The following is a 25801-nucleotide window of genomic DNA, read 5'->3' as shown; positions in this document are numbered from 1 at the left end:
AAAAACAGGAGGAAATCCTTGCGTTCTTACCTTCTCATTTGCGCTCTCAACCTGTGTCCTGAGTGTTCGTACATCAGAATCTAGCTTGACAATGTTAGATTTCAGTTCAGCCACTTCTTTGTCTCTGTGTTCCAGTTCTGATGAGCAGTTTTCGTATTCTTGTTGGGTGGCGTCGAGTTCGGCTTGAAGATTCAGAATAGCTTCATCTCGCTTAGATACCTGGTGAAAATATATGTCTCGTTAGCAATGGCATTCCAAGATTCCCTGTCATACCAAACTGAATTGCCATTATCTCTGTCATTACGAAACACCAAATAGGCAAAGATCTAAATGCATACCTCTACTGCGCAGGTCCTATGCTTCTCTTTCGACACCGCGAGGTCCATTTCCAAGGAATGAATGCACTCGTGAGACCTGGCCAACTGCATTAGAAACAAAACACTGTTAAGATAGAGACCTTCTGGTCATATACACCTTATCATAAATATACGCCCTATAATAAATATACCTTACCTAGCTATTAATTATGGTATTTAAATGTATAACAGGTAGTGCTCCTGCTTATTTATCCGATCAATCCGTCAGACGTTCTGAGATTTCAGCTCGCGAAACTAGAAGTTCACAGATGCTAAATATTCCATTACTAAGGACTTCTACGGGACATTATAAAATAATTGTTATCAATCTCGCGCTCTGATTGGTTGGGAGCTCGTGCTTTATGAGAGCACACAGCACGCGCGCGCACTTTCAATTCCTATCTAAAATAAAGGTTATTGTAATTTGTATTTTATAAAAGAAATAAAAAACTTGTTTGCTGTGCCGCGTGCAGTTATAAAGCACTTGGGGATTGGCTGAACACTCGAGAAGTGTAGAGAATCCACTGTACTTAAAGGTGCTCATCACTAAAAGGTCGCGTAAATTGATTGAAACGATAATAAAAACCTCGTCCACTTACCTCATCAGTGGATTTCCCTAAATCAATCTGCAGACTCGAGATCTCATCCCTCAGCTTGGTCATCAACTCCTCTTGTTGGACAAGCTGAAAGAAAGACACATCGGTCATGATCATATAAAACCAAATCAAATGGCAATAAATCCATTTGGATAGAAAAATCTAAAATATAATTTCATTTCGTCCTTAAGCTTGTTTTACGTGTGACACAAACGAATGAACCAGCCTACAATTTACCCCAACATCTTACGACAAAAGTTTTATCTACTTTTCGGGACAAAGAAAATTTGTTGCGTAACCTTCTCTGCGCAAATTGCATCGCAACAATGTTGCGCGAAAATATGACGTTGAATGGCCTTGTTTCCGCATCAGGAAACGTTCGGCGAAATGAGCTATAGTTTCTTTCTCAACACAAGCAAAAAACGCGCGCAACAACTTCTAATTAAACTTAGAGAAAGTCGTGGAAACCGTTCTTTACTTACAGTGTCATGCACTTTGTTGGATACCCGTGCCACGTCTCGCAAACTCATGGGCTTGAGCTTCATCTTTTTAGCCGACATGGTTTCTCTTTATGTCGCAGAACAGCCACATAAATATTCTTTATTTTTATCCACCATGGTTAAAAACGGGTGCGAGTGCAGTTACTGACTTTGACACTCTCTTATGACGTCAAATATATTATGACGTCTTAATTTGTTTTGACGTCATAATGGGCAACATTGACGAAGTCCATTGATTCGTGCGAAACCAAACCCAATGTAGATGTTCTTTATAGATCAGGAATAAATTTACGGGTGGACGGTCGAAAGGTGAGATTTTTGATGGTGTCAAAAACGTGATCGAGAGTAACTGAGGTTTGCGGTACCTAGCAAGAACGTCGTGCTTAAGGTGTCTATTATGCTCTATTATGTTTTTACGTCTTACCTCATCATAGCACTCGGAGTACTGTTGTTGGACGTCGGTTAACTCTTCTTGTAGTCTCTTTATTCTGTCATCTTTTACAGAACGCTGTAAATAACATTACGAAACAGTGTTAACAGATGAACAGATTATTCTAGTTAGACATGGCTGTAAGCCTGAAATTGGTTTGAGTTGGTTTGCGGAAAATTTATTTATTGTTATTTCAAAAGAAAATTGCGTTAGTGAAGAGTCATGTATTGCTAAGCGCTTCGTTTTCTTGTTATTTTGCGAATAGGATCAAGCTATCGAGCGCAAGACCACCTGAAAAGGCCCTTATAAATGCATAGATAACGCTATTCCAGCATCAAAAGGTTGATAATGGAGTATCGATATGAAGTTAATTGCGATCGTGTGGCTGTAAGACACTTGACAGTACTATATATATTCAGTCTTCCTTTCAGGGGTTTATTGCTTGCATTGTTTAGTCATCTATAGGGCACTGATTTGTTGCCACAAACATTCTATCGGTATTGCGCGCCAATTCGCGGACGGTCCCAATGTGGAAGACTGTGTCACGTGACGCGAAACTCTTATTATTCTTTTTTGCTGTTGCACAAAACAATTCGCGTCACTGGCCCATAGCTTTATGTTTCTGCGACCACGGCAACCTTAAGCCCCGTTTACACTTGCGATTTCTGCGGCGATTTTTGCTGCGATTTCTGTGGCAATTTTTTCCGAAATATTAAATCTTTTGTCTCATCCTGAAAAAAACTTTACAAGTAAATTCTTTACCATTATTTATTATGGACAAAATCTAAAAAAAAAATCGCCGCAAAAATCGCTAGTGTAAACAGAGCTTTAAATTTGATTCAGATAAACGTAAACTTGATAGACGCTAGGCGAATTGTATGGGACGTTGTCTGGGACGATTGTAATCCACGTCTTTGGGTAGATCTTGCTTTAAGCCAATCAAAGTGAAGCAAGAGTGCACCAGTCACGTTACGCGGTTTATAACATTTATCTGTCCAATAGACCTTTTCGGAATACTTGAGTGTCCACGAAACAATGGTTCCAAGTCGAGGTTTGACTTGATGTCTTCATACATTTACTGTAATTCATTAAGTCTAGCCTCGATTGAAACCAGTTTCATATCAAATCCATTCAAGAAAGGTTTATTAGAACTTATCTATGTACTTATACCAACATTCAAGACCATGTTTTGGCTACAAAAAATCTACGCTCCTAGACTCTGCCTTGAAAAAAATACCACCAAAAATATGGTCTAAAATGTTGTCATAAGAACCTTTGAATACAGCAGAGATGACAACGATAAAACACTGGAATTTGAAAACTCTTTATTATGAGTTAGTGCTCTGAATCAATATATTAGTAAACTCTAATAATTATCAATTATATATTATTGGTAATAGTTTCTATCTGTTTTAATTAAGAAGTGAAATCATAAATATAATTTGGGTAATTCCGTCTACGAAATTCCAAATTCCTTTTTCAATTAAAAATGTATAAAAAATTGTTAAAAAAGTATAAAAAATATATCAAAAGGATCGATAAAAAGGTGATTTGATTAGTGTACTGTACTACAAGTAGCCTTTACATGGTCTTGAATGAGAAGGATGCAAGAAACACAGGAGGCCCAAACTAGAGATTGGCGAAAGAGGTAAAAAGGTGAGATGTCAGAAATAGTCTTTTTTGTCTTAGCTGCAGAACTTTTGCAAATTTTGTAGCAATGTTGATGCTGGGGTTGATGATAATGAGCCGGTGGTGGTGATGATGATAATTATAATGATGAAGACGACCACGATGATGATAATAACAAATTATGAAAACGACGGTGTTATTATACCACGGTGGTGATGACGATGATAATTATGATGATGGTGATGGTGATCACGATCATAATAAATTATGAAAACAACGACGGTGTTATTATACCACGGTGGTGATGACGATGATAATTATGATGATGGTGATGGTGATCACGATCATAATAAATTATGAAAACAACGACGGTGTTATTATACCACGGTGGTGATGACGATGATAATTATGATGACGGTGATGGTGATCACGATCATAATAAATTATGAAAACAACGACGGTGTTATTATACCACGATGGTGATGACGATGATAATTATGATGATGGTGATGGTGATCACGATCATAATAAATTATGAAAACAACGACGGTGTTGTTATACTACGGTGGTGATGACGATGATAATTATGATGATGGTGATGGTGATCACGATCATAATAAATTATGAAAACAACGACGGTGTTATTATACCACGATGGTGATGACGATGATAATTATGATGATGATGATCACGATCATGATAATAAATTATGAAAACAACGACGGTGTTATTATACTACGGTGGTGATGACGATGATAATCATGATGATGGTGATCACGATCATGATAATAAATTATGAAAACAACGATGGTGTTATCATACTATGATGTTGTTATCCTTGCTGTTCATGTTGTCAATTATCATGGGTGATTTGTGAAGTGATGTTGCTTCCTGTAGTTCGTTTCTGTTGTTGTGCGTAGTTAACTATGTGTTCATAGTTAATAGAGGAGAATGGTTAGGAAACCTATTGTTATCAGGTCTTTGTTCGCTTTTGATGTTGAACCGGTCTTGACGGTGCACAATTTTGATTTATGTTCATCCGAAATTGCAAAATAAGTAAACATAAACTTTGTGTACGGGATTGGTGTAAGGAATATTCAAATATCTCTTATAAATCTTTAAGTATTTTTAACTAGAAGCCAAAAGAAAGATTTTGATCTGTTCGCTCAGCCATTGCCAACGATGGTAAAACAATGGTAAAACAAAGGATTGTGCACTGTCACGCTTGAAAAAAGTGAACAAAGACATATAACAATAGGTTTCCTAACCATTCCCCTCTATTAACTATGTGTTGTGTAAGTGGTTGATGTACTGTTGTTGTGGTTCAAGTGTCTGTACTGTTATTGTAGGTGCTGAAGTTATAATTTTTATTTTATTTTTCTATTGTTGTTATTACTGCAGTTTTTGTTGTTTGCGGTTGTCGTAGCCGTTATTTTTGCTGCTAGAGATGTTGTATTGTTGTTATAGTTTTATCTTCTTTGTCGCGGTTGCCGTAAAAGCGTTTATTACTATCGTTGTTAAAGTGGTTGTACCGTTTATCAAGTGGATGTCATAAATATCGCTGATATAATCATTAATGCCACTGACGCTCTCGCATTCTGTAGTCATCACTGCTATTGGAAAGTCGTACATGTAGTCAATGTCGCTTTTGCTGCGTGTTTTGTAAAAAGTGTTTTGTAGTGTGTCACGTCCATCAAATGAGTCGAGTCCAAATCAGTAAAGGCTTCAAATATAAAACACTAAATTTCGAATCGTTCACCACCCATACATTTGGGCTTCCTGTGTGTCTCATAACCAATAATTCGTTAAAAATAGACACAAGAATTCAACGTATGGGTGAAAGATAGTCACGTGGCTCCTGTTTCTAAGGAAACGGATATGTCAGTGAAGTCTTACGTAAACGTAAGAAGTTAAATGTTAATACTATGTCTGATATAAAAACTATAAATAGAATACAAAAAAAGATAAAACAGACGATTCAAGACTCCGTCTTGATGTTTGCGTTCTCGTCCGTTACGTTGTCAGCGGTTTCACTCACGTCTTCTTCGGCGAGTTTCTTGACTTCCTCGTATTTAAGTGTCGTTTGACTCAAGTCCCGCTCGAGTTTGTGAACCACATCCAGCTGCTGGGATATCTGGAATTGAGATTGATGATTCGTTAGACGTTATGATTCGCAAAGACGTGAGAAATTGGACAAGAAACAAAAAGATCACTATCGGGAAAGAAAGCAGAGCGGCTTTCGTATGAGTGGGACGGGAAAAAAACGGCAATCATAGTCGTAGCGTAGCAGTACTTTATCTAACCGCAATTACGCGTTGTGTTTGGAAACCTTACTGGAAGATAATGGGAAGCCATTTCAATGTTACGGCATATCGTAGCATTTAAGTGATGTTAGTCAGTACTGTATGTTTCCCACTCATACAATAACCACTTACAACTGCTGCTGTTGGATATGAAGTGGCGGGTGTTGATGTTGATGATTTTGTTGTTGTTGCATGTCGTTGTGATGATTGCGTTAATCGAATATTGTTCATACTTCTGTTGTTGCTACTCAAGTAAAAAAAAAGGCAGTCTTATTTTTATCTATACCCTGAAACAATCTCTTGACAAACCTCAACTTAGGTTTGTGCACGGCTAACTAACAGATCGAAATAGAAATTAGCTGCTTAGACTTATATGTATGAGGGAGGAAAACCCTCGAATCAAGGTAGAGACCAAAGAATCTCAACTCACATGTGATGTAGGATCACATAATTAACCCTGAGATAAACTTGAGACCCCAGAAGTGAGAGGCGAGTGTACTACTGAATTACCGCTACACCACCTTTGATTCCCAAGATGGCGGCAATGGTATCTTACCTCTTTTTCCTTTTCTCGTTGTTGGTCCTTCAAAAACGAAGATTCTGTTTTCAGGCGATCTATCATATCCTCTCGCTTTCGCACCTGGGAATCAATAACAACCAAAATGAAGAGAATATTTAACAGAAACCAGAAATAGGTCTTATGCTAACGCCCATTTCCAGTGCCAAATGATGTTCCAGAAGCCCTTCCTTCCATCAAATCAGCTGAAAACTAAACACAGCACCGAGAGATGGTCATCTGTTTTACCTACCTTATCTAAGACGTCACTGTGTTGGTCTTGTAACTCTTCCATCTCTGAAGTCAGTTGCCCAATGGTATCTTCCTTCATGGCAGTCTATCAACAATAACCAATATTTATCGATATCAACAATGGCTTACATTGACTTACTTAAAGCCCTCGTAAAAGATGTCACGCCAGACACCACTAAACATTCAATAATCAAAGCGATTGCTCTTGATCCACGGTAGTCCAAAATGCCGGGGTGCAGACACAAAGGCAACACCTGTAGACTTTCGCAAAGTCCAAGCGTGGTGAATAAAGCACAGGCAGACCAACCAGGAACACACGATCTGGACGTCCGCTCGACGATCGCTCGTGACTTTGCCGCTTGCTTTTTTCCTCACTTATAATAATTATATTTATAATAATTATTATTTACTTCTATAGCGCTATTTCCAAAAACACCCGCCTTTATCCCACTAAACCTGACCTACTAATCCAATGGACCAAATCTTGGCGTAATGTTTTCCCATTTCAGACCACGTGTCATTCCCTTGAATGTCATTTCTTTGTTTAACAGTTGTGGATGAAAAGGCACAAGAATGTGGATGCAACTCAAACAAAGAATCTGATTCTCAAGAGAATGACGCGTGGTCTGGAATGAGAAAACATATACGCCCAAGTGGATTTGATCCATTATGTTTTAAAAACAGTTGAACGCCTTACCTCGTGGTCCTTCTGGTCCAACTGACTCTCAAGGGAATGAATCTTGAGGTTCATCTCTCTGATTGTATCCTCACATTGTTCAAGCTGTCAATGAAAAATAGAATAAGGGAAGATGCAATTATGGGATAGGAGGAATAAGGGAGGGATGGTCCTAGCGCATTTTTAACTTTCTAGTTATTAACTAGGGCCTCTACTTATAGTTATTTAAATTTTCTTTGTAAATATGCATGTAATAATTCTAGGTACAATAAAACGTTCTTGTTGTTGTTGTTAATCTAATGTCATACTTGTCCAGTGTATTCATCTGTTTTACTCTTCATTTCACCGAGTTTATTCTCCATCTCAACCACGGTATTATTTCGAGTTTGAACCTGAGAAATATTAAAGATTATATTTAATATTAAGAACATTAATGGGTAATGAATACCCGTGTTTCCGACTCAAACGATAGCGAACCAATCAGCGTTGCAGTAATTTTACCAGTGGAATTTAAATTTTGTCCCTCAAACGACTACAGAACATCTGTTTTAAAAACATATTAGTAAGCATTTTGCTAGACTCCTAATCAGTGTCATTGTAAACCAAGAGGGAAAAAAGCTTATCACTCTATCTATCTAATTTATTGTCTACTACATACATCTTGAAGGCAGTCTTCATACTGTTGCCGCAGTCTATCAATAGCTCTTTCCTGCTCTCGAATCTAGACAGCAAATTAACCAAATGTTAGTTAAAGCTATGAAATTGCAAGTCCAATAAGCTTGTTAATACTAACATTTTCCTCTGCTTTTTCTTGTTGTTCCTGTAGAGTGAGCTTTTCGATTTTCAGTTTGTGGATGGCCTCTTCTCGCTGGGATACCTAAAAAATAAACGTCCATGAAATACAGAGGCAGATTGTTACTTTACTCATTGCAAAGATGCGTTTCTATATTATATACTGCGCTCGCATTTCACCATGTATGCCAATCTGTGACATAATCAAGCTGGAGAATATGCGCGCTTCAATGACAATGCTACAACGTTGGAAATGTGTGGTCTATTTGCTGTGCTCTTATCGTGTAGGCCAACAGTCGCAAGTATACTGTGATATTAAACTGGACAATGATTGCGAAAGTCTCTAAACTATCAATGGTATAACCACACACAAAAAAGAAAAGGCGTTGTGCGTGTCTATATACCGTGATATTTCGCTGAACGATAATTGCACCTGTCTCTAAAGAGGAACAGGCCACTTTTTGAAAATATCAAATACATTTTTTAAAGTTTCATCCCCACTCTTATATTAGTCTTCTGCAAAGTACTATATTTCCCAAACTAAGACCCTCCACTGTCTTTGTATAATCACACGACAAAAAAGGCTGCAAGTTGGAGAGCAAATCTATATACGTGGTGTAATCATGCTGGAGAGGGGCTGCGTGCCTACATGAAAATATCTGAGGGCGTTTCAACAAATTACACAAAAGGGTATCTTGGTGTTTCTCACCTCATCAGCGAGTACATCGTGTTCACTTTGGGTCGATATTTTGTAGGCCTGTATCTTGGCTTGAAGTTTACCATTCTGGGGAAAAAGACCAAAATATCAGGTTAAAACAACTAGAGTACATTGTGTAAAGAAGCTAGTACCTTACTGCGCTTACGTATCTTAATTTGCTTGCGCTTCACGTGTGTACACTGTTGCACTTGCATTTGCAATTGTGTTGCTCATGTGAACCAGGCATATTGAGAAAACATTGCACCAAGAACCATTTGATTTCTTGAAATATCCTCTCAATAAGCCTTTTCATAGTTTAAGAATCGATTCCACTTACGCATGCGATTTTATCCCGAATTTCTCAACTTCTTTTGTTTAATTAAGAACAAAAGAAGGTTTAGACAAAAGAAGGTAGAAATTCGGGATAAAATCGCATGCGCAGTGGAATCGATTCTTAAACTGTGAAAAGGCTTATTGGTTCAAATGTATCACAAGTCTCTAACATCATGGCAACGCCATTTCTGTCTGTGTTATGTAGAAGTTAAAAAACTAAGCTCTCCATTCCACTCTTATTTATTCACCAACCTCCTCTACAGCTTCGTTGTGCAGCTTGCGCAGATTCTGAAGGTCATTCTCGTGCTGTCTGATAATATCATCTCGACGAGCTACCTGTGTCAATAACAAGACAACACAGAATGAGGACTTGGTTGCTATGGTGACTAAACAATATTCACAAAACCTACCTATGACGTCACTACCTGCCTGCCTGCCTTTCATCTTGACCTGCATCTACAATACTAATTACCTGTCAAACCTGTCTAACTAGTTTGTTAGGAATTGTCAGTATACAAAACTGTAGGTAACTAAAATTTGATTTCGAAGCCATTCCTGAAAATGATGACCAAAAAAATTCTCGTTTCTCTATATTTTATTATACATTTTGTTCGTTTTTTCTGATATCAAAGCAACTGGAAATATTCAGGTTGAAATAGGACTTTTTGTTATTTAGAATAGTTTCATCTTTTCACCATTATTCTTATAAAAAATAACTACATTTTCCGATTGTCCTACTTACACGATACATTCGTTTCTATATCATTCTTATATTCTTATTGAGATTGTGTAATTTCAAACTTCGTTATTCAAGAAAATAAATTATATATTAAAAGCTACTCTTTACAATTGTTTTTACAATATCTCTCTGTCATAAGACTAAACGAGTCTAGGTGATTTCCTTACATCATCCTGCGCACGGCGATGGCTTTCTTGAGCGTTCAGTAGTTCTAGTTCTAGCTTCTGGATTGTTTTCTCTCTTCGTGATACCTGAAAAATATCAGAAAGCAGTGTTTCTTCACTGGACTCTGAAGACGACGACAGCTCAGGTTGTCGAAACGTCAGTCACTACCAAAAACAGTCTTTCTCAAGATTACACTCACCCGGACGATCACACTTCACAACAAACTTCAACACCGGGGTTCAAACCATTTACTCTCAACCTACATCACTTGGCAACCTATCAACACAACTACTTCTAGCGTATAGTAAAAATAAAGAAATTTTTCTGACTATCATTTTGAAAAGAGTTCAAATTTTTCACTCCTCACAACCAAGGGACGAAGGAAAGTCGTTCTAACTTTACATGCTTTTCAAAACTTTGCATTTATTTCGTACTTCGTTAAACATAGTAAACTTGACAAGTGGCTTTGCATGTAGTTTACAAGCCCTGTCTGTTAGTGTACAAAACCTCACTCAATTGGTAAGCATACACTGTGTGAATCATCCAACCCGGCAAATCTTAGGCGCCCTTAACTTTCTTTCTTAAATAGTCAATTTTTCCAAAGATGCTTCTGCTAGTACCTCGTTCATGCATTCCTTTTGCTGGGCTTGCAGTCTTTGAATGGCTTCGTCACGATGAGATACCTTGAAGTTAAATATGATAAAAGATCAATTATGAATGCTGTCTTGCCAGTCATTCTAGTGTAAGATTTTTATAAACCTGTTACATACGACCAGCAGAAAATAAACCACCACCACAACTAGTAATCAGTGTACAACCTGTCACACACCACCAACCATAGAATAACCATTCTGTAAACCACCACCACAACTAGTAATCAGTGCGCAACCTGTCACACATGACCAACCATAGAATAACCATTCAGTAAACTACCTCCACAACTAGTAACCAGTGTACAACCTGTCACACACCACCAACCATAGAACAACCATTCTGTAAACTACCACCACAACTAGTAATCAGTGCGCAACCTGTCACACACGACCAACCATAGAACAACCATTCTGTTAACTACCACCACAACTAGTAATCAGTGTACAACCTGTCACACACCACCAACCATAGAATAACCATTCTGTAAACTACCACCACAACTAGTAACCAGTGTACAACCTGTCACACACCACCAACCATAGAATAACTATTCTGTAAACTACCACCACAACTAGTAATCAGTGCACAACCTGTCACACACCACCAACCATAGAATAACCATTCCGTAAACTACCACCACGACTAGTAACCAGTGCGCAACCTGTCACACACCACCAACCATAGAATAACCATTCAGTAAACTACCACCACAACTAGTAATCAGTGCGCAACCTGTCACACACGACCAACCATAGAATAACCATTCAGTAAACTACCACCACAACTAGTAATCAGTGCGCAACCTGTCACACACCACCAATACAACCATAAAAGAACACTAACAGTCTACGATGTACGAGTAATAACATCTTACTTTACTCGACGCGTGTTGATGTTCTTCTCGTAGTCCTGATAACTCAGACCTGATGTCACGGATAAGCTTATCCTTTTCTTCCAGCTGAAAACATAGAAAATAAACTTTATAGACACTAATGATGAAAAGGTAAATTATACACCGTGAAAAGATGAAAAAACTTACTGACGTTTCGGACGCTAGTCCTTCGTCGGAGTAAAAGAGAAAGAAGTGGTAGAAAGGAGTGTATATATGATAGAATAAGACAAAAGAAACCAATGAGAGCAAGGTAGGCAAGGAAACAAAAACAAACAATCAAAAGACAAAAGAAAAGGTTAGTTGAAAATAAAGCGTTCATTAATCCCGTTGGGACTAAGAGTGCCCAATAGGTGAATAAGCCGCATTTCTTTGGTCTTGCGACAATCATTGTTGCCGTTAAGCAAAGAAAGACCGAAAACAATGAAGTCAGAAAGAGAATGGTTAGCTAGATTAAAATGGCGGGAAACTGGTTTGGTGGGATCAATTTTCTTCTCTTGATCTTTTTGTCAATAAGTGTCGCCGTGATATTTCTAATCTCAATCTTAACCGTAAACTCAGTTATTCTAATCTTTCTAAGGACGAGTGGTTGGCTTTACGTCAATTACGCAATCGTTCTGACATTGTTATTAAGCCCGCTGACAAAGGCGGTGCAGTTGTTGTCTGGCGTTCTGACCTGTATAAACAGGAAGCTATACGTCAACTCTCTGATACTAATTTTTATTGTGAAGTGGATAAGGATCTTACCCCTGACAATCAAAAATTAGTTAAAGACACTGTTAACTCTTTCATTTCTGATGGCTCTTTACCCTCCACTGCTAAAAACCTTTTTGTTATTACTCCTCGTACTTCTCACGTCTATTTTCTTCCTAAGATTCACAAAGCTAACAACCCTGGCCGTCCTATTGTTTCTGCTTGTAGTTGTCCTACCGAACTCATCTCTAGCTATCTAGATTCTCTCATGCTGCCTATTGTTCAGTCTTTACCTACTTATATTAAGGATACTAATCACGCTCTTAGTATTTTTAACGATTTTCGCTTTCCTGATAACTCTTCTAAGCTTTTGTTTACTATGGATGTCAAATCTTTGTATACTGTTATTCCTAATGATGAGGGCCTTCGTGCTCTTCAGCATTTTTTCGATCTTCGTCCTGTCCTCGAGCCCAGCACTCCCACTTTGTTACGCTTAGCTGAACTTGTTCTTACTCTTAATTGTTTTTCTTTCGGTGATCGGTATTATCGGCAGATAAACGGTGTTGCTATGGGTACTAAGATGGGCCCTAGTTATGCCAATTTGTTTGTTGGTTATATCGAAAACCTTGTTTTTCAACAATATACTGGACCTAAACCTGAGTTTTTTGGACGGTATATTGATGATTGTATTGGTGCTACTTCTTGTTCGCGTAATGACTTAGATTCTTTCATCTCTTTTGTTAACTCTTTTCACCCTGCCTTAGACTTTACGTGGGAGGTTAGTGAAACATCAGTCACTTTCCTTGACATCTTGCTTAGTGTTAATGACGACCGTCTTAGCACTAGTGTCCATTACAAACCTACTGACTCTCATTCTTATTTACTCTACTCGTCTTCTCATCCTAAGCACACTCTTAACGCTATTCCGTTCTCGCAATTTCTTCGTCTTCGTCGTTTGTGTAGTGATGATCTTGATTTTTCTGTTAAATGTTCTGAGATGCGTTCCTTCTTCCTTAAGCGTAATTATCCTGCTCATGTTATTGATCGCGCCATTCGTAAAGTTTCTACTATTGATCGTACCACCGCTCTCACTCCTCACACTCGTCCCTCTAATGACCGCATTCCTTTCACTCTTACGTATCATCCTATTAACATTTCCATTAAACCCATTGTTAACCGCAACTTTTCTCTGCTTGACTCTGATACTCGCACTTCTGCTATTTTCAACAACCGCCCTCTCTTTTCCTATAAACGTGATCGTAATCTCCGTTCTTTCTTGGTCAAGGGAGTTCTTCCCTCTAACAAAGAACCTGGTACTTTTCGCTGTTCTCGTAAACGTTGTTATACTTGTCCTCACATAGTCTCTCACACTTCTGTTGTCGGTCCTAAATCAACTGTTAAAATCACTGACCATTTTGTTTGTACCACTTCTAATGTTGTATATTGTATTAAATGTACCCGCTGTAATCTTTTGTATGTGGGCGAGACTGGCCGCCGTCTTGGTGATCGCATTTGCAATCATCTTTATGATATTCGCAATAACGATCCCACCAAACCAGTTTCCCGCCATTTTAATCTAGCTAACCATTCTCTTTCTGACTTCATTGTTTTCGGTCTTTCTTTGCTTAACGGCAACAATGATTGTCGCAAGACCAAAGAAATGCGGCTTATTCACCTATTGGGCACTCTTAGTCCCAACGGGATTAATGAACGCTTTATTTTCAACTAACCTTTTCTTTTGTCTTTTGATTGTTTGTTTTTGTTTCCTTGCCTACCTTGCTCTCATTGGTTTCTTTTGTCTTATTCTATCATATATACACTCCTTTCTACCACTTCTTTCTCTTTTACTCCGACGAAGGACTAGCGTCCGAAACGTCAGTAAGTTTTTTCATCTTTTCACGGTGTATAATTTACCTTTTCATCATTACTGTTTCATTAGAAACACCGACGCAGCTCACACTAGTTTTTAGCTAGTTATATCTTTTTATAGACACTAGGTAAATCCAGTAATCTTAGTTGCTTAATTTTCCGAAATTCTCGAATTAAGGACGAGATGATAGAGAAAACTCGACGCGCTGTGACTTGTTGTCTGCACGATAATACTTCGTTTTAATCTTCACAAGTGGTTTTGAAGCATAAGCTACGCAAATAAGGCGCCGATTAAATTAAGGTAGAGCGTCATTACTTCTAGGCCCAGGTCTTGTTTTTGGTGTCCCTGGAGAAGAAAAACCAAGGTTGTCTCTAGCGAGCATCAGGGTCACCCTACCTTCATATATACGGAACTTAAGAAAGAAGGGTGAGAAACTAGTGCAGACTGATCGTAGCCCATAATCTAACACACACACCAGCAATCCCTTCTGCCAATGAAGGGGTTGAAATAACAAAGCGGAACAACCATAGAAAATGCTTACAAAAAAAGTCAGTGAAACTAAAATTTTCGCCTCACACCTCCCCTACACAGTACTTACAAGTTGTGACAAGTGGTCAGACGTTTCAATACTGTTTTTTGCCTTTTTCTCTAGAGACGACTCCAGGTCTGAAATCTGTGGTCAAAAAATAGCAAGTCAGTGGGGGATATATAACAATTCGTAGTTTTCCTGAAATACGAGCTGACTTGTGTTGGGGGCTCGAATGGAAGGTTGTATTGTTACTGGACGCAGTCTACACAAAATTATAGGGATATTCTTCAAGACAGAACGCGTGTTGTAAAGTACAGTGGTAAATTATCACTGTTAATTGTTACTGCCATTATTATAACTGCTGCTATTGCCGTCGTCTCATATTGATGTCATTGTCGCTGTAGCTGCTTTGTTGGTTGTTGTTATTACAGTTGTTGCTTGCTGTTGTTGCTTGCTGTTGTTGCTTGCTGTTGTTGTTTACTGTTGCTGCTTACTGTTGTTGCTTGCTGTTGTTGCTTACAGTTGTTGCTTGCTGTTGTTGCTTACTGTTGTTGCTTGTATTGCTGTTGTTGCTTGCTGTCGATGCTTGCTGCTGCTGCTTGCTGTTGTTGCTTGCTGTTGTTGCTTACTGTTGTTGCTTGCTGTTGTTGCTGCATTTCAGTGTTGCTTTTGTTGAAGGATTGTAACCTTGTTGTGGTTGTTGCTAATGCAATCGGTGCTGCTTTTGTGGTTGTTGTTATTCACAGTCTTTTCCGCTGTTGTTGCTGCTGCTGTTGTGAGGGTTACTGTTACTGTTGCTGTTCCTATTGTTGTTGTAGTTTTAGTTGTAGTTTACATTTTTTGCTGTTGTTGCTGCTGCTGTTGTGAGTGTTACTGTTGCTGTTGCTATTGTTGTTGTAGTTTAAATATTTTTGCTGCTGTTGCTGCTGCTGTCAGTGTTGCTGTTGCTGAAGGTTTGTTGCTGTTGCTATTGCTTTTCTGTAATTGTTCTATCATTACTGGTTTTTTTGTATTGCTGCAAATCCCATCATGGTTGTTGTTGTTATCATTCAAGAGCAAGTATTCAATGCTTTCACAAATCTCATCTTTCAACCTTACCCTCTTGTTGGCAGCATTCAGTTTCTTTTCCAGTCCCTCTTGTTTTCGATTCTTATCATCAGTCTGTATCAATAAAGCACAAGACATTTAGAATCAATGCAATGCAATTTAAAACCAAGCCATTCAATTCCTCTAAGTGCCCCAGAGCACTATATATATCAAGGAAAATGACAAAAAGAACGATAAAGTTAAGTAAATACCAAGCCACATTAACAAGAAATCTGGCAGACAGATAAACGCATGACAATGTGGATTATTATTCTTAGTTGCAAGTAAATAAGCACGATGAAAACTCAAGAACTGTAAACTAAAACAAATACGAGGGTGCCTAGAACAATACTAAATGAATCTAGAAGTAGTTTCAAAAATTTCCAAGAAACTAAAAAAGCACTTTTTGACAAATAATTTGTACGACAAACCTGTTCAGACATTTCTTTGTTTTCTTCTCGTATCCTTTGCAAGACTTGGTTTCTATGGCTAAGCTGAAATAAAAATCCAAAATGTCAAACAGATCAATTACTAATACCAATATATCCCCAAGAAGTTTATTTATCATACTTTTGGACAATTACCTCGGTAGTATCGTCGATGAAAAACATTTTGAACCGAGCGTAACTAAAGTTATACAAAGTCTTTACAGCAATGAACCGTTACTTCATGGGTTTTCCCGCCAAGACGACTTTCTTAAACTTCTTTCAACGTTTGCTCGTCAAATTTCTTCACATCCTAAATTTCGGCGTCCTGAATCAACAGCCTTATAACTCTACTGTTGTTCAAAAGCTGTCATTGGGAGACCGTTTGAATTCTTTGCAACGAAGGACTAAAGCTTATGAATATTTATTTCTTAGATGTCAATGAACTGAATCAAAGGAGTCATTAAAACGTCCGAACAAAAGAACTTTTGAAAATGGATATTGTTTTTCAAGAATTTAAATTTAAGCATGCTTCAACGTCTTTAGAGACTAAATAGATTTAAGTTAGGAATTCAAAAGTAGTTACTAAGAAAACGAATAAATCACAAAATAAAATTTTTAATTCAATTGAACTTGATGTCCTTTTCCTATCGGCAGTAAAAACGCTAAAACAGAGTACAATTTTCTGATTTTTTAAAAGATTTTAGTCAAAAGAATTACAAAAAGATACAGAAAAATATAGTGAAGGACATCTGAGGAAACCTTTGTAGTGCAAAAATTTCGAAAGCCATTTCAGTGCTATAGAATAAAAGCACTTCGTTTCGTCATCGATTAAAATCCTAATAACATTTCAAATTTCAAACACATTTAAAAATAAAATAATTGGATATATTACTCAGTATTTCATATTCACATTCATATTCTCAATAAAGTTTTACGTATTCTTTATCAAACCAAATGGCGATATAAAACAGGTGTTTTGGTAATAAATTGACTGAAAATTGTAATCTAAGTTCTAACAAAATATCAAATAAAAAAGAAAAGAAAAACTGATTGGGACTATACGATACCACAATCTACCAAAGATTCGTGAGTTGGAAATCGTTGCACAATCGATAAAAAACTATCTATATTAAACCTACCTAAAATTTCGGTTCACAAATTTACGTTTGGTAACTGTTCTTCAGCCAATAGTACATCATTTCATTGGTGAATTAAATAAGTTCAATAATATATCGGAAAAGAAGTCCTAATTTTGTTGAAGTTGAACGTCTGCTATAACTGAATTCAGACTTCCCTCTCAATAATATATCGATGAAAATCAACATCAAACAACTAACTGGATTCGAATTTCCCTCTCAAAAGGAATACTGTGTTAACGATAATGGCAGGATTAAGACAACAATGCCACGATTTAAGTGGGCGAAACTGCGTTGGAAAAACTATTGTTTCTTAATGAAATGTTATTTATAATTTCTAGTTTGAAATTAAACTATTATGTACTATTGTGTAGGAATTATAATGGATTTCAACTGTCAAAAAATTCTCTAGTCGAAAATGAATAGGAACGTCGGGTAAAATAAGCTCTTCTTGGTAGAACTGAAGTCGAATTCAAGCTTTTTGGTATTTGGAAGGCTTAGGAAATGAGGTCTAGTCGACGCGAGATGCAGCCTAGTACAAGTTTGCAATCAGAATGACATTGCGGTTGGTTTCCAACCAGAGACATTGCACTACAGCGATTTTAATATTGTAGGGTTGACAGAATAAGCGGTTGGCCACAGCAGCTCCGGCGATTCTTATGGATTCTTAACGTCCTCACAAACTACGGAACATGGGCGCGGTAGATTATTCGGTGTTGTTTCGGAGAGGATCGGATGTGAATCGGAAGGTGTTCGTAAGATATTCGTTCAATGAACTATACCTGGGATGACGCATTTTGATACTTGTTTTCCATAGAAGAAAGATCTGCCTTGAGTCTGAGGATCACATCATGGCGCTCGGCAACCTAGGATAGTTAACGAATGCAATGCAATTACTTTCAATTCAACTTTTCTAAGATAGTGCATGAAAACATGATAAGGTAAGCTCGAACTGACAAAAAACTTCTCAAAACTCTCTCTGGGACATTCACGACCGGCCGATAAATAGAGGTTAGTCGCTTAACAGAGGTATAAATTAGTTTATAAAATAACTGTTATGAATGTCGCGTTCTGATTGGTTTGGAGCGCGTGCTTTATGAGAGCACATTGCACGCGCGCACACTTTCCGTTGCGTCATTCCTATCTATTATTGTAATTTGTATTTTATAAAAGAAATAAAAAACTTGCTTGCTGTGCTGTGTGCAGTCATAAAGCACGCGGGGATTGGCAGAACACTCGAGCTACGCCTCGTGCTTCTCCTAACACTTCTCTCGTGTTCTGCCAACCCCCGCGTGCTTTATGACAGCACACAGCACGCGCGCGCGTTTTCTATTTCTTCAGTAAAAACCATCTTTGACAACGGACCACTGGCCACCACTGCACTAAATTGAGGTTGGTCGCTTAATAGAGGTACAAACTATTGCAAAGGCCCTCCTTGAGTGTTTGGCCAATAGATAGAGATTGGTTGGGTTATAGTGGTCGTTAAATAGAGATCCTACGATACCTCGTTTGCCAAAGCATCTCTTTGGTCATCTGCAGACGATTTCAACCTGTACAGTTCTTTCTGTAAGGCCTGGACCTGTTCTTGAGATTCCGCTATCTGTTCGCGACACTTCTTGAGATCATTCTCTAGCTGCTGAACGTAATACTTGTTTTTCTCGAGCTGGAGGAAGGGATAAATAGATTAAGTTAGGGCGGATTTTTCATGCGCAAGAGAAGAAACGATACGGAAAGCAAGACAATGGGAAGCCATTTCAATGTCACGGCATGTCGTACCATGTACGTGCTGTAAGTCAATGCTGTATGTGAAAACTGCTCTAACCGTAAATGGATCCAAGTGCTTGTGTTGTTAGCTGTGATTATACGATGGAAAAACCATTTCAATGTCACAACATGTCCTACAGTTTACGACATCACTGAAATGGCTTCCCATTGCATTCAAGAAAACATCTTATCACAACGTCTACAGTAAGATGCGGTAAACCAATAAATTGTATTAGAGTCGTTATCGTATGAGCGGAAAACATACGGTACAGACTTGACAGCAAGTACACGATTTCTATAGAAACATTTTTGTATGAGATAATTATAACATACGGTACTGACTTACAGCACGTACATGATACGACATGCCGTAACATTGAAATGGCTTTCCATAATAATGGTACGACATGCCTAAACAATGGAAGATCTCTCGACATATAGCTAAGGAAACAAGCTAAGATAAGGCAGGCACATAAATTATTTGCATTAGATTTAAAGGAGTTCTCTGCATTGTTTTCACTTCTCGTTAATCTAAGTATACCTCGTAATCCGAGTTACTGCGTTCCGCCTTCACTTGACGAAGTTCTTTGTCGAGTTGATGAACCTAAAGAAGCCAAAGTAAGCTAAAGTAAACCGGTTTTTTTAGGGGGGGAAGGGGTATCATATTGGAATATAGGGACCAATGGATGTGGCATTGCTATCCAGTTTACATAGCAAAAACCAGGGATGACCATCTTAAGAAGTCCATCGAACAAGCTAGCTGGGAGGCTTAATGGATAACGCATTTCAAACAGCGCCACTTCTTTTTAAAGCGCACACTGCATCATTCATCAGTAGGCAGTAGTAAAATTACTAGCAGTACCTGGGCTAGTGAAGCATTGTATCTGTCTTGCAGACTTCCAAGCTCTGAATCCCGGCTGGTGAGCTGTTGGGGAGAAGTTCAAGGGAACAGTTACGTTGCGGTTCTTCTTCATTGGTCAAACAGTATGAAGATCTACCAAAGACCATTGCGTGGACAACAAAATAAGTTTGCGCACCGACTAATCTGGGCCATGTCGTCTTATTGTTTAATATATGTTTTTATAAAACCTTATCTTTCCGCTCGCACCTTTTCCATTTACGAACCCCGCAGAATAAACCCTCTTGGCAAGGGAGAGAACAACACATCAAACAAACTCATGGAGGTATTCATTATCGCTGCACGCCAAAGTTTTCTTTACGAATCCTTTGTGGCATTCTTCCTTCGCGATCTGCTGTTTAAATATGATATCGACTTATCTCAGCCCCATCACTCCTGTGAACTCTGCCTTTGACGGCTAAGGAGACGTACGTTATAATCCTGGATCTTCGCAAAGGAACATTATCCACAGGGCCGTAACCAGAACTTTTACAGGGAGGGTGCACATCGAATAAAATCGGACCATTGATCTTTTCTTTTAAGAAAGCAGAACTCCCAAAAAAAGGTAACCAAAAGAAAGCAGAACCAAAAAAAGGAAAAAAAAGGAGATGGATGAGCGGACCTTAAGCTTTTATGTGGGGGGTGCACGTGCACCCTGTGCTCCCCCCCTAAATACGGCCCTGATCTAAATGAACAAATTGTGCGCTCTGATTGGTCCTTGGCGGGCAGAATTTCCCCGTAATCGCCATTTTCTGTTTCCAAGGTGCCTCTTTATGACCGTCTTTTTTAGCAATAAGTGTTTATTACTTACCTCTTGACTGAGAACTTCTTGGTTATCTTTTCGAATCAGTTCCATCTCACGCAGTTTGGTCTGCAGGGCCATCAGTTCACGATTAGCACTCTTTCTTTGATCATCCGATGCCTCGAGTTCTGTCTGCAGCCGTTTGATCCTCTGTTCATAGTCATTGGTGACATCTGGTGGTACTGATCTACTGCCTTCTTTGTAAGACCTCACGGAGTTCTGCAATTCTCTAATCACCTCTTGGCATCGGGCCACCTAAGAACATTCAAGTAACTTGTTCAAGTAAATGTATGATTGTGAAGGATGCATGGTTCTTGCGTTACCATCACAAGACATGACCTAAGCTATCTGGAGAAGTAGAAACATTGCGTGACACGACTCAATTCCATGTTGTAGCAGTCACTGTAGAGAAAAAAGCTAGCGTGCAATGACTGGTTATACCAAAAAAAAAACAGACAAAACTCAATTCTACTCACTTCCAACTTGCTATTCTTGTACTGTGTCTCCAGCAACTTTATTCTGCGCTCCTTGGCGGACACATCAGTAACTCTGAACGTCTCATTATCCTGGAGTTTTTCTATCTGTCCATCTTGTTTAGCTAAATCCATCTCACACTCCCTCAAGGTTCGTTCTGTTATTTGTTGCTGTCGTCTGGCTTGTTCCAGGTCCATTCTCAGCTGTCGGATCAAGATGTCTTTGTTTGTCATGGCACCTGAACATTCTTCAGTGTGAGAATCGTAAGATTTGGAGTCACCAGCAAATGAACCAACCCTCTCGTCACCATGAGCTTTCTTGTCTAAAAGTTGTTGATATTGCTGTAAAAATAGGGGGTAGGGGGGGATATTAGCTGGTTTATGCAATTGCATGACAGTTTGAGATATAAAAAACATAATTTAGACCATTGGAAATTTGATTGACAGAAGTCAAATAACTGTCCATTATTGGTTGCCATAGCAGTGAATATCATTTAACAAACAAACCTGTTCTTTGTTCTTCAGGTCTTTCTGTAATCTCTGGATGATCTCATCTCTGGCCGTCAGTTGTCGCTTGAGTTCGCTGATGTGGTCAGTCAGACGTTTCTCACCCTGACCCCTGGAAATGAAGAATGGATTGATACGGGTTTTAGAACAACTTTTGGTGAATTTGCGTTGATTTAACCCCCTCCGACGACCATGATCCTTTGCGTTTAAACAATAGATTGTTTTGATGTGACGTCATAGTGAAATAGGGGAATCAGTGTAAGGCCCAAAGGAACGCAGCTCCTTGTAATTTAGTAAGTCATATCTTACTTACACATGTTTGGAAGCAGCAGCGTGGGCTCCTAGAATGGCATCCAGTGGAACAGTCCTCAAGTCAAGACCTGCAAACTTAGAAAACAGATAACACAGGGCACCAATGAGACAAATCTATCTATAAGGTTTTATTGCAAATGGCATCAAGAGATGCATGTCCCAAGACTGCATGAGTATCTGCATGAGTCTGGTAAGGTTAAAAGGTGCAGGTCTTGTTAATTTGCTAGTTTCAAGTGGTGACAGGTTTACATGTCATGCCAGTCATACTTAATCTACTCCAAAATCAAATTTTCACTGTTATGTTATGCTAGACAACTACGATATAATTATCCATTCAAATTTACCACACTATTCACTGCTACACACTGATCAAGACAACAGTCACAACAGGGAAATAGGGCAATACACTGCCGCCAATCAGAGAATGTAAAGGTACTGACCAATTTACTATGGATCTCACCAAACTGTTGTGACATGTCAAAAATTTGTTTCGCTACCACACCCTAATTTTGTCACTGTCTCGGATCTAGCACTTTGCCATTAAGGTATTCACTGTAGTACATATAACAAAAGTAGGCGTGACAGTAGACAAATTAGGTCGTGCTAGCAAGACAAATTTTTGACGTGTCTCCACAGTTCGGTGAGATCTGTAGTATTTGATTGACAGAAGTGTATTACCCAATTTCCCTGTCACGACTGTTGCCTCGATTAGGACATAGAAAAGAAAAGAGTGTTAATAGTTACCTCCCATTTTCCGCTTGCTCTTGCTGTTCCAATCAACTCAACCAGACCATCAATGTCCCATTCAAGGTCCTCAGCTCTTGTCTGCAGGTGTGCGTACTGCTGCTGTGTGACACTCAGCTCTTCCTTCAAACTCTTTATAGTCATTGAAATAATAATATATCTTATAAATAGATCTCTTTAACTTTGGCATGCTTTTCTCATTTCAGAACACGTCATTCCCTAGAGAATTATTTTTTTGTTCAATGGTTGCACAAGAGAAGATACGTGGATATGAATAATTTACTATAACAAAGAGCTTTGTTCAAGAGAGTGACATGCACAGTCTATAGGTTCAGAAGTTAGAATGTGTAGTTCCAAAAAATAACCATACCCCCTCCCCTCCCCCACGGAGAAATTTTTTTAAGACACCCCCCTACCCCCAGAAATTTCAATTTTCTTCCATACAAACTCTGTAATTTTTGTTCTTTCTCTGATCCCCAACCCTTCGGAAATTCCAAATTCCTGTGTGGGGTGGGTATGGATAATTTCTGGAACTACACAATGTTTTCTATGGTTAGCAATGGAAGAAAATACTTGAGTCTTTATTATCAGTGTCAATTAAATGATAGTGCAATATTTTAATCATTATTTCAATACACATTTAGTGCCAATAAATTAAGAAATTACCTTCAGGTCTTCATTGATGAGATCGTTTTCTCTTGCAACCTTTTCCAATCTTCTATCAGAATCACTAGCTCTAATGGAAGCATCCTAAAGAACATGTCATGAGCACAGAATTGTTAGTTTATTGGCTCTCTGTGTACAGCTTAGACAAGTAAACCATGCCCTCCTTGAGATAAACCAAGAGGTTGTTTCAGGGTTGGAACCGTCAGTAATTAACCTTGATTTTGAATAGCCCAGAGGTAGATACAGACTGAGGTAGATGTAGCATACACTTTACATATAGCCCAGAGGTTATTTCAGGTGAGCCATACAGAGTATAATCTCTGACTATAGATCTGCCTGTAGGTTTTTTCAAGGTTTAATGAAATTGAGTGCTTTTTTAAGGCTTATTTTAAAATCCAAATTCATTTTACAATGTGTTGAAAGCTTATTAAAAAGGAAGCCCATGAAAGCTAATGTTAGAACCTAAGAACTTAATATTTCATTATTTTCTTTCCTTTCCTTTCCTCCACTGTTTTCATTTCCACATGCTCTCCCAATCTATGTGTAGCATTTAAAACAGTTTTAAAAATAATTCCCTTACCTTTAGTGAGATGTTTGTCTTATTTAGCTTAGACTCCATCAGAGCTACCCTCTCATTGGCTTCACGTTCTAACTCTTCCACAGTCTGGACCAGAATCTCATTCTGTTCACTCAACTCATTGACATATGTCTGTAATGACTGCAGTTGATGCTGAAAATTACAATAATATAATTAGTCACTGTACAGGTTGGACTGGATTTTGAGCCTTTTCAAGGCTGTCAAAATGCTGTCTTATTGGATTAATTATATATTTAATATAATTATAATTATGATAATTATATATCTTGATGTAATCTACAGAAGAAAAAAAACAAGTACCAAGTACTTCCAAACAACTTAAAACAACGTGGTGCAAGGAATGAAATGTTGGACAAAAGAGCTAAGAAAATGTAAATTAAAAATCCTGAGTGTATTTATGTATATTTTGAGCAATAAAATAAACCTCCCTTCCTCCTACCCAAAACAATGTTGGTCGACTGATGTACAGTATTCACCCTCAATGAATCATTCTTTAGCATGGTAAGCAGCATTGCTATAGGGGAAAAAGTTTTGTTTCATTCTAGTTTATCAGCAATTTTCTTTTCAGTTTTTGTCTAAGATTAGGTGGTGTGCACTGATTAGTGCAAACCACCTATAATCTAGATCAAAAAGCACTTAAAGCCTGTTATAATTATATAGGATATAATAATTATAGGCTATAATTGTAGTCGAAATGGCAAGGACAAAATAGATGGTAATGAAATGACTGGATGCCAGCCTATACTAGCTAGCTGGCTTGTAAATCCGAACAATCACTTGCTGCTCTTTTTTGATATATAATTAAGAATATTATTTTTTCTCATATACTAAAATGTATAAGATGATACATTAGAAAACTCATTAATAATTCATGAAGGAAACACAGTAGAAATCATGACCATGAAGGAGGTTTTATATCTGATATAGATTCATCTTCATTTGCATAAACTTTAACTTGAATTTCCCCAATCAAACTTGGTTCATTTCGTAAAGAATTCTGTACAATATGAGAACATACATCATGAGTTTTCTAAGCCGTTTAATTAACTTGCAGATCATGTTTTATCGGGTCTAAAACTACTCGGCTGTGCCTCGTGTTTTATACCCGATAAAACACTCCTGCTCGTTTATTAAACATTACATAACATATATTCCACTGCTGAGCTTAGATGAATAATTTTATTAACTATAAATATAGCTGTAGATGCAAAAGAAGTAAGAAAAGAATGCATTTTGCTGCCATAATAATAATATTGTATTGCTGTATTTTATACATGCTTGCATCTGTATTCTCATTAACAGTTCTAACAATTTACACTGTCTGTAACCATGGTTACCATGCAGAGTACAGACAACAGGGTCTTTATTTTGAATAAATCTACCTGAGCCATCAAATATACTGGTGGCCAATCACTTATCCCGACTGGCTACTGAGACGCATGACAAACAACCAGCAATAACATCACTAGACTCTACTTTTATCAAATAGAATCCTTATTCTAAGAATAGATAAGGTTAGAAACTTCCTTGATTGACTGGTGGACTGCTTTTATTAAGTTTATCTTGTTTATTAGCCAAAATTAAATAGGAAAATCATTTAGCTATCAATATCAAAAGTCAATATAAACAAAGACAGCCATGATAAAGCTAAACATAAATTTCCATAAAGCATGGCATATTTAGACTGGTTTCACCCTGCTTGACAGCTGCCTCCACCAACAACTGAAC

At 38.0% G+C, this 25801-nt stretch overlaps 2 protein-coding genes across 3 annotated transcripts in view; one reads left to right on the top strand and one right to left on the bottom strand.

Annotated features, from left to right (window-relative positions):
* Positions 1–25801, bottom strand: part of LOC116292767 (uncharacterized) — a 57012-nt gene that overhangs the window by 29713 nt on the left and 1498 nt on the right. The window contains exons 2-31 of one of the 2 annotated variants that reach the window (XM_031700119.2): positions 24056–24205; positions 23476–23559; positions 22810–22941; positions 22067–22140; positions 21754–21865; positions 21250–21588; positions 20783–21028; positions 19936–19998; positions 19615–19677; positions 18814–18972; positions 18092–18175; positions 16177–16239; positions 15758–15820; positions 14729–14803; positions 11553–11636; positions 10645–10707; positions 10027–10110; positions 9373–9456; positions 8800–8874; positions 8092–8175; positions 7957–8019; positions 7607–7690; positions 7320–7403; positions 6624–6707; positions 6371–6454; positions 5550–5645; positions 1877–1960; positions 956–1039; positions 339–422; positions 31–219 (exon numbers count right to left, since the gene is read on the bottom strand). In XM_031700119.2, the coding sequence (XP_031555979.1) occupies positions 31–219; positions 339–422; positions 956–1039; positions 1877–1960; positions 5550–5645; positions 6371–6454; positions 6624–6707; positions 7320–7403; positions 7607–7690; positions 7957–8019; positions 8092–8175; positions 8800–8874; positions 9373–9456; positions 10027–10110; positions 10645–10707; positions 11553–11636; positions 14729–14803; positions 15758–15820; positions 16177–16239; positions 18092–18175; positions 18814–18972; positions 19615–19677; positions 19936–19998; positions 20783–21028; positions 21250–21588; positions 21754–21865; positions 22067–22140; positions 22810–22941; positions 23476–23559; positions 24056–24205 (3117 nt within the window). Of the gene's footprint in view, positions 1–30; positions 220–338; positions 423–955; positions 1040–1876; positions 1961–5549; positions 5646–6370; positions 6455–6623; positions 6708–7319; positions 7404–7606; positions 7691–7956; positions 8020–8091; positions 8176–8799; positions 8875–9372; positions 9457–10026; positions 10111–10644; positions 10708–11552; positions 11637–14728; positions 14804–15757; positions 15821–16176; positions 16240–16329; positions 16585–18091; positions 18176–18813; positions 18973–19614; positions 19678–19935; positions 19999–20782; positions 21029–21249; positions 21589–21753; positions 21866–22066; positions 22141–22809; positions 22942–23475; positions 23560–24055; positions 24206–25801 lie in introns of those variants that run through there. The other variant, XM_089034710.1, reaches the window with a different exon arrangement.
* On the top strand, positions 12058–14241 carry LOC148909060 (uncharacterized). The gene has a single exon (XM_089034661.1). It carries the CDS (start codon positions 12529–12531, stop codon positions 13987–13989), a length of 1461 nt encoding a protein of 486 aa, XP_088890787.1. The 5' UTR covers positions 12058–12528; the 3' UTR covers positions 13990–14241.

The sequence above is a fragment of the Actinia tenebrosa genome, unplaced genomic scaffold (genome assembly GCF_029948245.1).
Source record: "Actinia tenebrosa isolate PJP-AT-01 unplaced genomic scaffold, QUT_ActTen_1.0 PGA_scaffold2__45_contigs__length_23673736, whole genome shotgun sequence".
NCBI classification, from domain to species: domain Eukaryota; kingdom Metazoa; phylum Cnidaria; class Anthozoa; order Actiniaria; family Actiniidae; genus Actinia; species Actinia tenebrosa.
The sequence above is the reverse complement of the archived record's forward strand: the minus strand, read 5'-3'. Positions and strand labels throughout refer to the sequence as shown.

Coding starts and splice junctions, on each gene's coding strand:
- LOC148909060 (XM_089034661.1), top strand. CDS start 12,529: ATGCTGCCTATTGTTCAGTCTTTACCTACTTATATTAAGGATACTAAT.